Source organism: Anas acuta, chromosome 1 (genome assembly GCF_963932015.1).
Source record: "Anas acuta chromosome 1, bAnaAcu1.1, whole genome shotgun sequence".
NCBI classification, from domain to species: Eukaryota; Metazoa; Chordata; class Aves; order Anseriformes; family Anatidae; genus Anas; species Anas acuta.
The window spans coordinates 23,182,140-23,200,528 of record NC_088979.1 but is presented as its reverse complement, the minus strand read 5'-3'; the positions used below and the strand labels follow the sequence as shown (position 1 = coordinate 23,200,528).

The following is an 18,389-nucleotide window of genomic DNA, read 5'->3' as shown; positions in this document are numbered from 1 at the left end:
AGATCACTCTTTCAGAATGATTTGAATATTTGGTAAATGGTAACTGGATGCATACAATCTTTCCAAAGTTAAAGTCATGTTTATATAAAATGAAGAATTCTGTCCTCACAGCTATCATCTATACAGATATATCTATGAGAAGAATTGCTGTGCTTAACAGAAGAACCCATTACAAAAGAATCTTCCAATGTCACTTTAACCTATCTGGAGCCCTTGTAATCTCAAGGTTACTCTAAGAGGACACAAATGGCACAGAACCCCCAGCTGAGGTGTTTAAATAGCTATCCTGTACTTTATATGAGTACTGCTAGGAAATATATATTGCATTGCTAAATCTGATTTCACCTAAACCAGAATAAAATCAGGTCAACCTACATCTATAAACAGAATTGCTGTTCACAGCTGGAAATACCTTAGTAGCGTACCGTTCTTACAAAATTGTAAAGCAGATAAGTCAAACAGCTACATGTACCTGAAAAAAGTGGAAGGGTAAGTTCAGGATACATCCTTGCTAGTTCATATGAAAGAAGGGCAAGTGAGACACTGTAAAGGGGTGGCAATGGACCGTGTGTACCATACAAGATACTGCCTGGTCTTTGCTCAGCTACCTTTTTCGAATAAACAAAAAGCTTTGATTCAAGAATCTACGAAAGAGACAAAAACAAACCATGTAATGAGACAGTAAGATTCAATAATTCAGAAAATTTCAGACTTTTAAGTTTAGATATCTGAGAGTGATCTATATGCTCCACATTCGAAAGACACCATATCTTTTCCCATTAACTTTTATGTAACTGTTCCCATAAATAGATAGGCAAGACAAAACTAATTGTTTATTTTCAAAACAAAACTAAAATAGCTAAAATGCCAATAAACAGTACTTTATAAGAAGTTCGCACAACCCCTCCCGACCCCCCACCCTGACCCCTGAGAAGATAGGAGGGTACATGCATTTAATTATTTGGCAAAAAAAAGAAAAAAAATAGTAGCTGATACGTGCCTGCATAAGTTGCATGGAAATTTCATAAATCTCTCTGTTGGTGTCAGATGCCTTGAACAGCACCAAGTTTAAGAGCGTCACTATATCAAAAGGATAGTTCCTAGAAGAATAAACAGAATATTTCTGTGAACGTTGATGAGGAATGCAGATTATATTCACTCTGATTTAGTGTGTAATATGGTCTAAAGAGAATGTCATCTTTTTTTTCTCTGTTCTACTACCAGAATATGGGAAAGGGAGCTCTTATGAATACATGCTGCTTGATCAAAGGGCCATCTGGTGAACTAGAAGAAAGAAGGGATTATTTATAATTACCTTAGACTAATGCTTAGGAATGCACTGAGTTACCCACAGTGAGAAAAGCAATACCTGTGCCTATAACTGTCAATTCACTTTAATTTATAATATAAACTGTTTATAGAACAGGCCAACACCCATGAGAGAAGATGGGTAGCGCAAAAAATTCCAGGGATAAGCTACCTGTTAAAGCAAGCTGCAATTAGAACAGTCCTTTTGGAAAAAAGACACTATTTCCAAAATGCACATTCGCATGTTAGAAATTCTACCTAAATTGTTTTCAAGGAGTAAACAAAAAGACTGCCTCAGAAAGTCTACTACCTATACAGTCAACATTTAATGCATGGGAAAATATATTAAAATATTAACTTGAGAATACTGCTCGAAAAGAAATTCTCATATAACATCATTTGTTTTTTTCAATAAATAATTTTCTGCTTTTCCACGATTTTCTGTAAATGCATCTGATTGAGTTGTGAACCTTTAATTTCTCTACCTAGATGTGTGTTATCGTGCTCCTGGATGACTGCAGAATGTCTAACACATTTTAGTGTTAAAAAGTATGGCCAATACATGCATGGCATGGGACATTCTTGGCAATTTCAAATAGTAGCTGCAATATATACTGCTCTGCAGCTGTCTCTTTATCCTTCCACTAAGTTTAAAAAACAATAACGAAAAAGAAGTTAGTGAATCCTCTTGCAAACTCCACCAAATAGCTAGCTAAAATGTATATATTAAACAATCTAAAATAGAATTTAAAAACAGAGTTAAAAAGGATTCAAGTAAAATGTAAAGTCAGACACACATGGATTGAAATTTGAAAAAACCTTACCTACTGAAAGAATAGTAAAATAGCTGGCTAAAATATACTAGAAAAATTTTGGTTTGGTGGAGACTTCCTTCAGATGAAAAAAATATACAAAGAGATCTAATCAATATTTACAAATTTGTGGAACTACTTTGGGAGTATTAAATCCTCTCAAGGCATCTCAATAAGTAATAGCATTTTCAAGAAACCAAACATTCAGCAGTTTCTCTGCAGTTAAACAGATTCATTCCTTTTTCTTAAGAGACATAAATTAATGTACATAAAATCAAATGTACAGCGTTGATAATTATGTTTTGTCTTTAAATAGAAAGGTGGAGATACTGCAGTTGTGCCTTCAGATAAAACTTTTATTTTACATAAGTATCTTTTACTGTTTACTCATCTGCCTCAGGTGCTTATGGTGCATTTTAAAATTGTTGTCCTGTGCTTCTAAGGAGTTTGAAAGCATGTAAAATACTTGCAGATACCTCTCGAAAAAGTAACAAAAAACCTACAGAATATACATTTATAATTGTTCCATTATACCAATCTACAGCTACATGAGCGGTGCAATTCTACAACATATTATGTATAGAAGTCATGACAGATGTAATATATGGGAGGACCATAAACTGAAAGGCACCGATTTTTTATTCTTTGCAGAAAGACAGACATCAACAGTGAGTTGAATTACTGCTCATTTTACAAGTACTTTAGATAACGTTATTTCTATACTTATTCGTAGATGATAGATGAAAAACTGTGATAAGGTTTCATATAATAATAAAAATCCTCAACTTGTTAGAAATCAAGACTTTCCCTTCAAAGAAAATCATGCAGATCACTCTCATTTTTTTTTTTCTGTAGGCATAGGAGTGATTAATTTTTAGGACATAGTGGCAGTGGTAAAGCAATTTGAAGAAAAAAAGGCTGAAGAAATGATATATTTATGTATTTGTTAAGCATAAAAAAAAAATTAAAATAACTGAATTTTCAAACATAAAATTCCATTCATATTTTTGAAATCTCACTATAACACCATCTATAGTCTAGTTGTTCCTGTGAGAACAAAATGTTTTACAGATAAAATAAATTCTAAAATACTTGACTTGTTTTGATTTGCTATATCCCACATATTTCTCTGTTGAACTATGCTGACCATACATCTTGCCAAATTATTTTTGACAAGACTAAATTTTTCAGATTAATCAGATGCTAATTAGATTCAAACTAACTTAAGATTTTATGAAGGCCTGACACAAAAGCAGAATTTTCTATTTATGCCTTCATGTAGATTATTTGCTTTGCATTTAGCAGCAGTGATATCAGAGCATAGAAAAGGAACAGGTACTCCAATCAACGCACGTCAGAAAAAACATTTTTTTTTGTTTGTTTTAAACTAGTAACATTTAGAATATTTTTCTTTTTATAAAGTAAATGAATGAAAAGCCATGCCAAATCTATTGAAAACAGGTTTATGCTGCAAAATAAAATGTTGTGTTTGTTCTGTATCTTCCTGAAGAAAATAGCATTAAAATGCCACAGGTTTCAAATATGCATGTAATAGCAGCATCTTCTAACAGGGACATAACTTTGTTTTCAGAATCATGAATGTAAAGCAATACAGTCTCCAAGGGTTGTCTGAGGTGATATAATGTAAAGATGTGGATAACAATTCTTCATATCATGAGCTGAACCTTCTATTTTATTTACATTTTAAAATGTAGAGGCAGCTGATGTGGCTGTACGCACATCTGATCACTGGCATTCTAGACGTGATCCTTTCTATCATCTGATAATCTGCCTGCATGGCTATACCAACACTCATACTCAGTCCCTTTTCTCTATGAGTAGCAAATTTTGCAGGCGACTATTTCAGTGTATGCTCAAGAAGAGCATGCCAGTTGGCCGTGCAGGAGTTTATGCATTTGGGCAGGAATATTCTAGCCCAGTTTCCGCATTCTTCAAAATATAGTTTGTCATTTTGCCCATTTTTCCCATATCACTTCACTTAAACTATTGTTTTTCTTCTTCATCCTTCACACCAGACAAACCAGAAGAACAACCAATATGAAATAGGTTTAGCAGTGAAAACATTACTTTTCAGTTTGGGGATAATTAAATCTGTTTATATCAGCAAAGAGTGGAAATATACAGCATATACCCAGATATAACTGTTTGAGAAAAAGCAAACTTGCTTTTATAGATCTGCTATAATGTATTACATATACCTAATTACAAATTAATTAATACCTGCTTCCACACACAGTTGCAATTGCTTTGAAACATCCAGAAGCAAGTTGGTAGGATCCAGTATAACATCGATCTATAGCCCAGTTGAAGAGATTGATTTGATCAGGATTCAATTCCAGCAATAGGACTACTACTTCACATCCAAGCTGATGAACCTGAGAATATAAATGCAAAACATGTTAAAACATGATTGTTAACAAAGAAAATGTTTGTTCTCTACAATTCTTAGGGCAACATAGGTAAAACAAGAGGAAAATGCAGCATTTAAGGTAAGTAAAAAGAAATCAGAAAATGTATCATAAATTTATTTTAGGGATAACACAGTTGAAGTGGGGCTCGGTTTTCAATACTCACTTAGAAGAAAAGTGTATGTACAATGACTATATAAATGAAATACACTTTCAAAGGAGGTTTCCAAAATGAAGCATGGAAAACAGCAGAATCTATGGAATAGCTAATACACATCTGTTTTTGGATAACTTCCACATGTATTGGTTAACTGATTTGTTAAATGTTTATTTCCTTCTTTAAGTGTCTTCCTTGAAGTGACACATTTCCAAGTTTATCCTGCCTTTGACTAACACAGAAGAAAGGCAGGCAAAGAAAAACAGTATCTTTTACAAACCTGTGGGTATGAAGACTTGTCTGCTTAATCCAATTATATCAAATGATCTAACAGAGATATCATCTCTCTCTACAGATGTAGTAGCACCTTAATTCAGAGACCACCGCTGCTACAAATGCACCGTGGCTAAGGTGTGGGCTGTGCCTTTGTGTTCCTTCAGTAGGTCAAAGACCAAGGCACCACAAAGGGAAAGATTAGTACTCTCTCTCCACTTAATATGCTACCAATCCACTCCTTCTTTCTAGTCTTATTCAAAAAAATAGTCCAATCAGCTATAAATACAGGAATATTACTGGGTAGTTACAAGGTCAACAGAGAAACCCATCTTCACATAAATGGCAAGACAATGTCAAGAATAATCTATCATGTTCTTAATAAAATAAAATGAAGTAAGATCTCTTTCCTCTCCTGAATCATTTATGTTCCTGACTTCTTTGGAAGAATGACCCACTTGCTTTCACTCAAATATGTTTCACCGGTATCTATGTCACTGAGCAGGAAGGGATTTTGCATTCTTGTTCCACAGAAACTTGAAGCAGGTGGGTGGAAGTACTCCAAATAGAAATATAAATATTTTGAGCTCATGCCATTTTTAACTTTTCTTTATCAGCAGATGAAAAGCTTAAGTTTCTGCTGCAAGCAGCATTGAGCCATAAGGCTATTATTATTTACATATTTTACATGCTCAGAAATAATATTTTTTACTGTTAAACTACTTTTCAAATTAATTCCACTTTTGTGTTAGGAATTTACATAAAGCTATTGTTAACTGCTCAAAATAGAATGTATACAATCATAGTTCTTACAGTCACAAACTCTTTACTCAGCCAGTACAGAGATTAAAATTATTCACCAGTGTTGCATTTTGGTGAGTACTTACACGTAAATCTTGACAAGCCAGAATGTTATCAAGCCATTTGTACAGATATCCGTCAGGGGAAAGACCAACATTGTCAAATACTGGTCCACAGCAGAGCACTGCTGACATGGCCTAAAGGAACAAGGAACTTTGATTACACAGAAAAATAACATGAATGAACCTTTCAGAATGATTTAAGCCCAGATCCAGGCTAACAAGGTTGTAAATTGTTTTTGGTTTTGAGGGAAGTATGATGAAAGTGGACACAGTTGATCTTGCTAGAATTTGGTAATTATGTTGCTGTAGATGTTACTGGATTTCAAGATAATGCTGAAGTTAAGCATTTTGAAAGGAATCTGACAGTCTGGGTTCCCCATTCTTCAAAATACATTTTGTCATTTTACCCATTCCTCATAAATCAAGCTACAAAACAATCAATACACACAAAGTGATGCAACTTATATAAATACATAGGCTATTAATTTCCCATCTTACTTAAGTAGGGGAGTTGCAACTGTTTTTGCTGCAAAAGTATTTTAGTATTATTGAGCATGTCTCCAGGCAAGCGTGGGAGACAGTCCTGAAACGTACATGTGATACTGAACTGATACTGTATTTAATTTCAGACCCTAATATCTTCTCACTGAATCTAACAATCTGTTAATGAACACTTAAAGAACATTTTAAAATGCATTCTGGTTTTAAAAATAATTAGCTTTGAAAAGTGTCTGCAAAGCAAACAACGCATAACTGCAGGGGTCGATACTGTTATATTCTATGACATACACATACTAATATACACATTTGCATCAAGCATGACAATTCAAATTACTGTGAAATAAAACGAAATAAACCCCACAGTTCCTTGTATTTTCATTGGAAAATTGCTATTATGTATTCTGTCAGTGAAATTTTAGTACCTTTAATGCACAATACTGGTATCTTGTAATCTGATGATTTCTGTCACTATAACGATCCAAGGGTGTGAACATAATACTGAAAGGTCCTGCCCACTGGCTGAACAAGATGAATAGGTGATGCCTCAAGCTCTGCTGAGGGAAAAGAAATCTCCTGTGGTGAACTAAGTGAATAGAAATAGAAATAATTGTGATTTATTAATGTTAAAATAACATTCATGTGGCAGAGATGATAATGAGAACTTCAAATTTCTATGATCAGGGAGTTTTTCTCTAATGCTCAGTACATACTCACTCCAAAATATCTAAGTTCCTTCTTAAAATATAACAGTGATTAAGATACATCCTATTTCTAAGAACCTTCAATTCTGAATTTACATGTATTTATACAAACATTTATATCTGACTTTAGAAACCGCAATAAACTAATTATAAAAGCAGGCTTTTTGATCCCTCTTGCATCCTTTTAGTGGCAACTATTTGCTTGTTTTTTCCAACCCTTTAAGTGCAAGCCCAAACAATATATATGTCTTATTCTAATACAGCAATACGTGGGGACAAGAAATAAAATAAACTTGGTATCAGTTTATTTATGACAAAGATGTGTTATGCTTCCTGAACAGCTAAATTATTTAAGCAAATGGAAAATATCTATGCCTTTTTAACCATTTAGGGAAAAAATAAAAAATGAAAAAAATAAGAGAGAGAGAGAGAGAAATGTTTAAAACAATAGCTTTAGTTCCCCTAAGCAAAACATGATGGAAGAGGTGGAATTATGTGTATTAAAGAGAATGGTAAACTGCTGCCAGTTAATTATTTTTCACCTAGAAACTTTGCTGGAAGCCTACAAAGTCTATTTAGACAATACTAAAGCAAATCAATATGAGCAATGACTAAAGATGATAGATGTTGACACAATAAACATTTGTTTGCTAGCAGTTAAATGTTATGGCTCCAGTAGCTATTGATGTATTTTAAAATTGTCATATTAGCTGAAAATATATCTCTTCACATAATTACATACTGAATTATTGGAATTCATCAGTTACTGTTGCATTCTCTCAAAACATACAGCATCACTGTTTCATTGTGTAAATTCATAAAACATGCAGTCCTTTGTTTTGTTATGTGCCTTGTAGAATGTGAGAATAAATGCAGAGAGGAAGGCCTTTGCAAATATTAATGGCAAAGTAACTACCAGAGAAATTCTGCATTTTTAATAAGCATAATTCACAAAATGAATAAAGGAAAGAAATTCACTGTTTTATTTGTTAACAGCAGCTAAGAACTTGACATCACCCAGTTCAAGACAATTTTTTAACTTAACATCAGGAATGCCATCTTTTCCTTATCTTGTCCAACTAATGTATATTTTTATGAATATTATCTCTGGAGACAAGTATACAGCTTTGACAAAATTTGCATACTTGGAATGTACATTAGTACTCTTTTGAATTCCTTCATTCCTTCATATTTGTTGTGACAAATGCTGTTATGTCTTGTCATATATGATATATGAGATGGTAGATATACATTGACTGAGTAAGCTCTAGACATTATCTTCCAGCAATTCCATGGGGGTCTTTAAAGTAGGCTTTTTCTTGTATTTTTTGCTAATGGAATTACATTACATTTCTGAACTGAATCTTGCAATATATTAAAAGCATGAAATCCATCAGAAATCTATGATATGCAACTGTAGTTAGATAACAGTATACAGTCTCCACACCTTGGGCAGGTTCTCCTTAACATTTGATACTGTACATTTTCTGCACCTATCTATCAGGCTGCAAGGCCTGTCTGAGTTTATGAAGAGTCTGGCAATAAAGTCAAATGGAGACAGATAAAGTCTTATGTCATAGAAACCTGGAGCCCCAGAAGGTTACAGATTATTTCTTATCAGGGCTTTTAAAAAGAAGATTCTTATATATGATTACTACAAGCCTCAACAGGATTTTTGATCTGACTCTCAGCAGACCTCAGAACTCTTTTGTCTACATTTCCCTTTACATTTGCAATATTCACAAACACTAACAAACAGAAAAGAAGAAAAAATAGATGACTTTTCCAATAAATACATTAAATGCAATTTCATAATATATTGAGACAATTCAGCACTGTACCTGGAACACACTGAATCAAGTTGGCAATCATTGCACTGAAATGTGCTCTCATGTCCTTAAGGATTTCGACTTCTTTATCATTTTCAGCCTCCAGAAGCATGCGAGTCAGATCAACATACTCTAGGAACAAGGCTCCAAGGGCTAATGTATCTCTTTCTAAGGCTCCATTTGTACTAGCATAAAGCAAAGTTGTACGTTAAAATAAAAACAGTGCAGTTATACTGTAGCTTTCCGAAGAAATACACAAGCATCCCTCCATATGTATTGCATGATTCTTCAAATAACAGTGACATAGTATTGTAAACACTGAAAATTATTTCACGTAAAGAGCAGTATTTATGACAAATCATAGTCCTACCTGTCACTTATGACACCAGCATCAGCAAGTAGTTCAAAAATTCGCAGTAACTGTAGTCTTAGTAGATCTCGTCGTTCTCGACGTTTCTTGTTCTTGAAATTTTAAAAAATACAACCATTTTTATATGCATAGATGCATCAAATAAAAACTAGTAACCTCAAAAATGTCTGTACAGTGGATATTTAAAAATTCTGGTTCAAGCATTTTTTTCATGACAGAACTTGATTGCTTTTGCGTATTTCATAAAAACAGTGTACTTATATATCAACACAGAAACAAATATGACCAAATTTGCCCAACTGTCCTTGGACAAACTGCTAGCAGCTACCTTAGTCCTCACTGAAAGCATGGAAATGAAATGTTGAATAAAAAATATTTAATATTCAAGGTTTCTGTGCTATCTTCAGGTAGTAGGGATATTCATGTTAGCTTTACACCATGTACTCTGACCACCAGAAGCATTCTAAAGTGCAGAACAGATATCCAGACCCTTAGAAAATATTTTAGTGGTTAACCACTCTTGAACTTGGTAATGCTGAAGCTACATTATCACCCATGATCAAGCCAGCTCCTTGCAGACACCGCTCTAGTACACTGCTCCTGGATGTTTTGACTGCAATAGCTGTACACACAGTTAACATACTCTTCCAGTAGAACAGGACTGCACTGTTGTTAACTGGTTCATTGTATCTCATTATCTTCTAGAAACTGTCTTTTCTGTCATCTATCTTGCCCTGAAAGATGTGAATGCAACAAGGACTGCTCTTTGCTGGAGGGCTAAAATGACTTGTTTCTTTGTATCTTGCATCGCCACTAAGCAAAAATATGAGAGGTCAAGAAGCTGCAATTGCACTCAAAGAAATTTGCTGCCAGGACAAGAAAAGCTCAGAGAAAGCTTATGTTTTCCTCTTCAGAATGTAAGAATTACAGTACTGAATCAGATCAAAGGTTTATCTCATCTCGTACTAATGCCCTGTCAATGGCCAGTAGTAGATGCTTGGGATAGGAAAAGCAACACTTTCCCTGGTATTCTGTCCCAGACTGCAGCAATTTAGCCAATTTTTTAATCAAATCATTATGCCATTTGATTTGTCCTACTTAGAGCCCTGGTTTGTTCCCTTTATACCTCAAAGGTTCCAGGAAGCACATGCAGAGAAAAAAAAACATTTTTTTTTGGTAATGTAATACTGAACAAGCACAGCTCTCTCCTGCACTACCATCAGAGCTGATGCTGTAACACTGCACCACGGCAAGCTCTGTGCCAGTCCCTCCATGGGGGATCTTGTGTAATGTCCATATTGGTTTTCCCCTGCAGTTCTTGGCTGTCTTGATAATTCTCTTTCTAGTCATGGCATATGTCAGTTCAGGGATGTTATTTATGGTGTGTTGGATACCTGCCTGCCCGCGTGGAGGCCTGCCATGTTCTCTGTAGCTACCTGACCCGTACAATCACTCCTGGGTAGCACCGCTTGCAGGAAGGCGGCCCAATTCTTCATAGCAGGAGCAGCATGCGAATTAATATTGTGGTTCCTTCTTCTCACATATCTCTACTGACATTTCCATGTGCTAAATTTGCTCCCAGAGCACACTGTAAGCATCTGTGTTCTCATGCTTCCTTTCCTGAGGGTGGACTGGATATGTATGCTTTCAGAAAAGGCCACGCAAGTCCAAGTTGTCTTCAAGGGTGCAAAAGGCAGAAAAGCAAGTGGCTGCTCTGACACATACATTAATCCACTTCTGCCCAGTATCAAAACAGGTGACCTTTAAATCTATGACTTCATAGGGATGGAAGGCACACAAAGAAATTGAGGTGCAAAGCAGCATAGAGAGGGAACAGTAGAAGATGTTTGCTGGACACAGAATTATTAAGAATTGTCTATGTAAAAACATGAATGAAGCTCCTGCAGAGTGATTTTTTTGCTTGTTTATTGCTACACTGGCCATAGTTGAGAACCTCTGTCTGCCTGTTGATTTAAGTTCTTCCTCTTCACCATTCTTTGCATGACTTTCGCATAGAAAACTATGACTGGGCAGACAGTGACAACACAGCAGGTCACCATTAGGGAACCTTACTGAAACTTCCGTGGAAGCCAGTGCAGTGAATACACAATTTGAAATTGCTGGAGAACCAGATAAACTAGCATAGGCAGAGGACAGTAACAACTCAGAGCTTTCTGTATGCAGCCATGCAGACTTCTCAGCAGAACTGCATGGACACAAGGGCTGTGTCTACACTGGTAAACAAGGACTGCTCAGGGCCCCAGGGTCAAGTGGCACAGATGGCTTCATATTCACACTGCTCCAGAACTCCAGAAGACCCCAAGAAGGTTGGCTGTCCCCATGTTGCCCAGCAGGCCTCATGCAACTATCCTCTGGCCTGAGGCACTGCTTTCTTATCACATACTGCGTGTTGTAACACGAGGGCTGTGCTGTAGCCAGAGCAGTGCTTTTGTAACCTGGCTCTGAGGAAGGGAATGAGAAGCATTGCAGAGCAAAAGCAGCTGGGGTAGTTTGGAAGACTGTGTATAGTGGCTTGGTGCCTTGTGGGGCTTGTGCCTGGGAGTGAACAACCTCCAGAGCTGTGAAAACTAAACAGAACAGCAACTCAGGTCCAGTACTCCTGCTCTACTCATGGCTTTCTCCTGTAGCTGCATACACATCCTATGACTAAACTGCTTAGTGAGGAACCAGAGGTTTTTAAGACTAGTTTGAACAACATCTGTCAGGTATTACACAAGACTAGTTCATCCTCTCTTGGATGGATGGTATGATCTGTTGGAATCCCTTCTGGCACTGCTTTCTGTTGTAACAAAGGAAATGCTACAATGAAGGTGAAAATGCTGATGAATTGTTGTAGTTAACCTGCTGTGTTCACAATGAACAAATACAGACAACTAGAATTGAAACAGATGACTCTGCCTCTGAAGCAAATAAAAGCACATCTGACCACCACTGTGAGATGTGCTTGTAGCCCATTTGTGTTATATTTTTTTTTCAGATACTGAAAGTGGATTTCTCTATGAGGAGGTTACATATTTGACTGGAAATTTTTCCTCAGAATGGATTTCTATATTGTACATTTTGTATCACTGAAAAAAAATAAACTAACTTTTAATGTAATTATTTAAATTATGATCTTATAAACAGCTATTAAAATGCTTGTGGCACACAGATATTTACTTGTTACTTACTACAAAAGAGGATCTTTGTTTTTCAAGGAGAAAAAAAACACTACTTGAAAATTCATTTTGCAGTTTAAAGAAACTAGTACATTTAATTTCCTCAACTAACCTCTGGTCTTCTTTCAAGGGCTTCTTTCATTAGTGGGTGAAGTTCTTCTACTAATTCCCTAAATTAAAAAAAAAAAAGTCATTAATGAAATCTAGTTTCCTCTAACAAGCATCAGTATTAAATTTATTACATAAAAATTAATGTCTGAAGTGTAAACAAATAATCAAGTATATTTAAATTACAATAAAAGTAATGTATTTGAATTAGAAACAAATAATTGAGAATATGATAAATGAGTAAGTACCTGAAAACAAGAGAATTTGTTCTTCCAAATCCTAATACAAGTGATTCTGTTATTTCTATGCTTTCAAGTCTCATCAAAGGCACTAGCTGCTTTAGTAAGACTCCAACAGATGGAGTTCCAATAGCCTAAAATACATTAAGAAATCATTGACATTTCATTGTCAGCATCATCGATACTGAGTAAAAACATTTTTTTTCTTTACAAAATAGCATTGTCCAAGAATCAATATGTAGTTTAAAAACACGCTGAAATGATTTTACTGTTACAGATATTAATACACCAGCCTAACTGCAAGCCGGCTACATCATAATCATCTCAATAAGGCCTAGCAAATATGTATATCTGAGGAATCCCCTTACTTTCATTCAGATTACTGTAATTTACTGAGTTTATTATTTCACTACTGCTCCTCTCAGGCTGCTGCTAGTTGAAACTATATTTCATATAATATTCCTTCATGTCCAGCAGGCCTACAATGTATATTCAGAAATCTGCCTTATTGCTTAATAATGTTAAAAATCTACAAAATGAAGAAACTCTACAAACTCTACAAGTAAAGAAAGGGGTTGACATGCTAAAGTTAACTGCAAACACATCACATACAGGATGTCTATACTTTGAATATACATCACCCGGAATGCAAAAAAAAAAATTTGAAAAGTATTTTAAATAATTTTAAAAGTATTTGCTTTTGCAAAATACTTATTGACACTTCATGTTAAACATATGTTATAGTTGTTAACTACATGCTGTTTGTGTATAACAAAATATTCCCCCAGCTGAAATACTTTCATCAGGACGTACTTTCATCACCACTGTTTCACGTACCAATATAGTTTAAGGCTTTTCTAAATAAATACAGAATCATTTGCCTGAATCAGGGTACATCACCTTATTATCATAGTTCACTGTTCCATCAGGAGTGGTAGCCATGATCTCTGGTGTTGAAGCACGCAAGTGCCCCGGGCTCATAATACTGGGCTTTGCTACTCCAAAACACAGAATAAGATAGTTTCTCCACAAAGTGACATAGTTGTCTCCACTGCTTGCTGTACTTGTTTTCTTTGCATTAACAGGAATACTACAATTTAAAAATTAAATTTAATTATAAATTATTTTAACAAAAATATTATAATTATTATTTTAAATAATATAAAATTATTAATATCATTAATTTAAATTATTGAAATTAGTTCCCAGTCTTAATTCCTCAGTATCTTGGAGGAATTGAATTCATTTATCAAAAGGGAATGAAATATGCTATTTAGCCATCCATTGCTATTGAACAGGACAAGTGTTGGATAGCAACTCTGCAGGTCTTACAGACTGAGACTGAAACTGGAGACTATTACAGTTTGTATTAAACTCATACAAATCCATAAAAAAGAAACTCCATGCAGATTTCCACTTACTTTGGATCCACAAGAGGCATTATCAGCTGTAGCCTAGTGAAAGCATAGGGCCAAGCATAGCTGAGAGCTGTAGGGCAATGTTTCGGTAAGTTCTCCTGTCTAAGAAAACTGAAGAGGCAGAGAACCCAAGGGTCTTTAACAGACTGTGCAAATATCCAGACATGGGAAGGACTTTTTACATCGTAATGGCTGTTTACTAGGACTGCATTCCACTCCACCAGCCACTGCAAGTCCACACTGTGTGTTAAGGGTATTGTTGTCTGTGGAGAGAAAAAAATAAATCACAGTGACATTAATTTATTTCATGCTATGTTCCTCTTCAGTGCTTGTCTTTATTTTCCAGCTCCATGGCCATCTTTTGTTGGATTTTTTAGACCAATACTTTTATGCTTCTTGTCACATTGCTCTTTCACTCAGGAGGAGCTTTTTACAAATGCTGATAAGAGCTACCTCATTATTTCCCCTCTGGTTCCTCCTTAAAGCTCCTATCTACCATGACGGGCACAAAAACTTGCCCTTAAGCTCTATAACTATCTCATATGCTGACCAATAACATCTCATTGTTACTTTCTATTCTTCTTGCTGCCTACACCCACCCACTGTATCTTGTATAAGGCTGCAGTCTGTAATAGGTATAGACTGTCCTTATGTTCATCATCTGAACAGACAGACAGAGCCTTAGCCCATGATTAAGACTCCTACGTGCTATGACAGTATGATAAATACCAGTGCTATTAATTAATATTCTTGCAGGGCATTTGAATACGTGTGTAGGGAATTAAGAGGCTGAAGCAGAAGCTTGAACAGTTTTAATCCACTTTAAATCCTGCTTCCTTCAGTGGCAAACAGGGTTCTCATCATATCAACAGGCCATTTCTGTAGTGTAAGTTAGTATTTTCTCAGGAAAACAACTTTGTGGAATGAAACCTTAAACACGTGTATTTTGGCATCTTACTATTCAGTTATCAGACCTCAGACAGGATATAACAGTTGCATCCTCCATCCACTGTTACAAAAATAATCACTAAATTACCAGTCCCTGCTGTACTTGTCAGAAACAAGGTACACTGGCAACACGTGTGCTTTGCTATATTATTATTGCATAGAACTAAAGCACAAGATCCAAACCTATACCCAATAGAAACTGCAACACCCCTAAACAGATTCTGTTGTTTCAACTGAATTTCCTAATTCCTGGCTTACAGAGTCAGAATAGCTCTTGCTCGATCAGCATTTGATCCTACATCTTTTCTGTTTTCAGCTGTACAATGGCCTGATTTCACCCCTTCCTACCATGGGAAAGCTGCTGTTACAGCAGTCATGTGGTAAGGAATGATTGTTGCTTTAAATTTCATCAGGCTGAAAAGTGCCTCCAAGTTTCTGCTCTTTGGACAAATGTACTAATCTCTAAGTATGCAAAACAAGTTGCCCGATCTATCAGTTCTCCTGCCAATACTTTCTCATCCGAATTGCTTGTGGCTTCTCTACTTCCTCTAATGTTAGATCATTAGGCCCATGACAGAGCAAAAGCAGAGATTCACCTCACCTTTGAATTACTTAAGCTTATGCTTAGGTTTACAGACAGGGTCACTTCTCAGCATGCATGAGAGTTAAAGGTTATTCCTTTCTGAACATCAGGACTGATGAGTGATTCAGTGAGCGAGTTCCAACCACTCCAAGCATTAGGTGGTGATGGAAATAAGATGTTCTCAATGGTTCTTTGAAATACAGGATACAGGTTCAAAATTTAGGTAATTTTGATTATAACTTTGGTTATATATTTTTTTTTTTTCCTGTATGTAGTATCTTCTATATCCACAGAACATTATTTTTTTCATGGAACAGATCATTTGGGATGTTGTGGAGACTTGGAACACTTAGGTAGATGGCTGGATCCTTAAAGCTGTGTGATTCCTTTAATTTCTAGCAGCTGTATCTTTAGTATTTCATGTCTAGTATTTGTTATGCCCATGTGTTATGTAAACGCTAGCAGTAACAGTAAAGTAGTACTTACTGAATCTGAAACAGCCACATGAATAAAACTGTCAAGAATAGAAGAACTTAATTGATCCATGACATCGATCATAGGCCTGTCATCATCCTGCGTAAGAGAGAGAGCAGAAGTTAGCTGTTTTCCTTACTGGATCATTTCATTTCTTCTTTTTCTAGTACATGAAACAGAGCCACCTAAAATTTGTGTCATGAATCTAAAATGGCTAAAACTACATTGGTAATGATAAGTGCATTTTGTCTTTTTCATATTAATCTCAGAACCAAGTCCAGACTGTGGTTTGAAATTAAATTAGTTTGTGACTATAGTTCACTGTTTACTGAACAAAAACACATATCAGAAAATCCCCTATGACTTTGGATAGCTGGTATCAAAAGACTAAAAAAATTAGCTTACTGTTTTTTAAAGCATTCCTTTGCTATGAACACACATATTTGTGTTCTTAGGCATTTAGATGGCTCACTGAGTTGTGACCATTGATGCACATGAGTCTCAATACTTCTATACCCATAAAAAAGACTTAGAGGACTTTACTATACAAGGAAAATGTATGTGAATAATATTCTGTGTGTTGTATGCTGTGCTTTTTTCAAAATTACAGAAATGAGTTTCATTTCCAATAAAAGTTTATAATGCTGATGATACAGAAATGCTCCATTCAGCAAAAATTATCTTTTACGTTCACATCACGCCAAGGAAAAGTATTAAGTTGCTGGATATGTTTCCCTTCAAATCGAGCAAATTCTTGTACAGGCCAAATGTTATTAATGTTGCATTGTCTAGCAAACCACAGAAAGGTTTGCAATGGTAAGGCAAATAGAACTGGTAAGCTTAGACCAAATGTTTTTCATAAAAACATTTATAAACCAAGTGTATATCTGCTGCACTGCATCAATTATGTTAAAAGCAATGGTAATATTAGTTTTGAGCTTTATCTTTGGAAAATATTAATTCAAAGTTCCAGAAAAGTAAAATCATACCTCTGCCTGGCCAAGTGCCAGGAACAAAGCACGTATCTCTCTGAGGATTAAAACAGCTAGTTTACGTGTGGCAACCTGGAAACTACACAGCAGAACCAGTGCAAATCCTTCAACGGCATGTAGTACATTAGAATAGGGGCTTCTTTCAGACTGTATCCTGTGGCTGGATCCATTTGGTATCAACTGTAGAATAATGTACGGGGAAAAAAATGAGTGTTCATGTTTGAAAATCAGATCCACGAGAAATATTTGACTTACTATGACATGTAAAGAACCAAAATGCAGAGGCCATGTAAATGCTAAGCAGGAGATAGAAAGCATTGCTTCAAACCACCAAGTTTTGTCGCTTTTGCTTACCCTATTCCACAAAACCAGTCTATGGCCAGACCTCTCCATCTAATTTGCAATTCAACTACCTGTTTTGTTCTATACTCCCCTAAAAAAATGAAGGGGTAAGTCAGACTGTGAAGACTTCATACTTCTACTACAGACAACAGGGTCCTAAGGTCTTTCTTTGATCCTGTATCAGGCAGCCCTTTATCCTTGTAGGTGGTCTCTAGAACCTCTTACGAAAGAGAGCACCCCACAAGTAAGGTGCAACAGTATTTACTGAAAAGTATGAATTGCTTTGCCTTTTTTATGTTTTTGTAGAACTACTATTACTTATTAATGAGGGTCCTCTGCAATATGAAGCAGACATCACGCTTGTGCAAAGGAAACAATTTCCAAGGTGATTGGGTAGGAAGATAAGAAGCCTGAAAAATCATCTCTCATAACGCAAGTATCTGTGGGACAGCACATATGGGAGGCGCAGAGCAAAGCTGTTCAGTTCCCAGGAACGTTAGTAACACATGAAGACAGCAGGCTGTTAGAAACAATCAAGGGGTTTGATGTTTTTGGATCAACCAAATGAAATGGCGACAGGAAAGGAAGATCCACTTCACTCTTCCCAGCATTCCTACTAGTACTATTGGTGTTTTAGTCCTGGGAAAATGTCCTTCTGCAACATCCTCATACAAATAATTCACTTTATATGCTTTTGTTGACATGCTTATTTCAGTTTGACATGCATTCTCTCATGTTGCTCAACAACAATAACATCTGCTGTATTACACAAGGAAATAGCTGTCCTCAAAAGAGGGCTGAACTAATTATCTTAAAAAATATTACATAGTGAATTCTTCTCAGGTGAGTAAATACAAAACACA

General features: G+C 35.7%; 1 protein-coding gene across 12 annotated transcripts in view; it reads right to left on the bottom strand.

Annotated features, from left to right (window-relative positions):
* Positions 1–18,389, bottom strand: part of FRY (FRY microtubule binding protein) — a 233,281-nt gene that overhangs the window by 66,556 nt on the left and 148,336 nt on the right. For all 12 annotated transcript variants that reach the window (XM_068672761.1, XM_068672771.1, XM_068672785.1 and 9 more), the window contains 13 exons: positions 17,182–17,364; positions 16,205–16,291; positions 14,191–14,450; positions 13,670–13,859; positions 12,779–12,903; positions 12,535–12,592; positions 9,244–9,335; positions 8,886–9,058; positions 6,766–6,926; positions 5,867–5,977; positions 4,362–4,516; positions 1,001–1,100; positions 473–644 (listed from right to left, as the gene is read on the bottom strand). In XM_068672761.1, the coding sequence (XP_068528862.1) occupies positions 473–644; positions 1,001–1,100; positions 4,362–4,516; positions 5,867–5,977; positions 6,766–6,926; positions 8,886–9,058; positions 9,244–9,335; positions 12,535–12,592; positions 12,779–12,903; positions 13,670–13,859; positions 14,191–14,450; positions 16,205–16,291; positions 17,182–17,364 (1,867 nt within the window). The remainder of the gene's footprint in view (positions 1–472; positions 645–1,000; positions 1,101–4,361; positions 4,517–5,866; positions 5,978–6,765; positions 6,927–8,885; positions 9,059–9,243; positions 9,336–12,534; positions 12,593–12,778; positions 12,904–13,669; positions 13,860–14,190; positions 14,451–16,204; positions 16,292–17,181; positions 17,365–18,389) is intronic.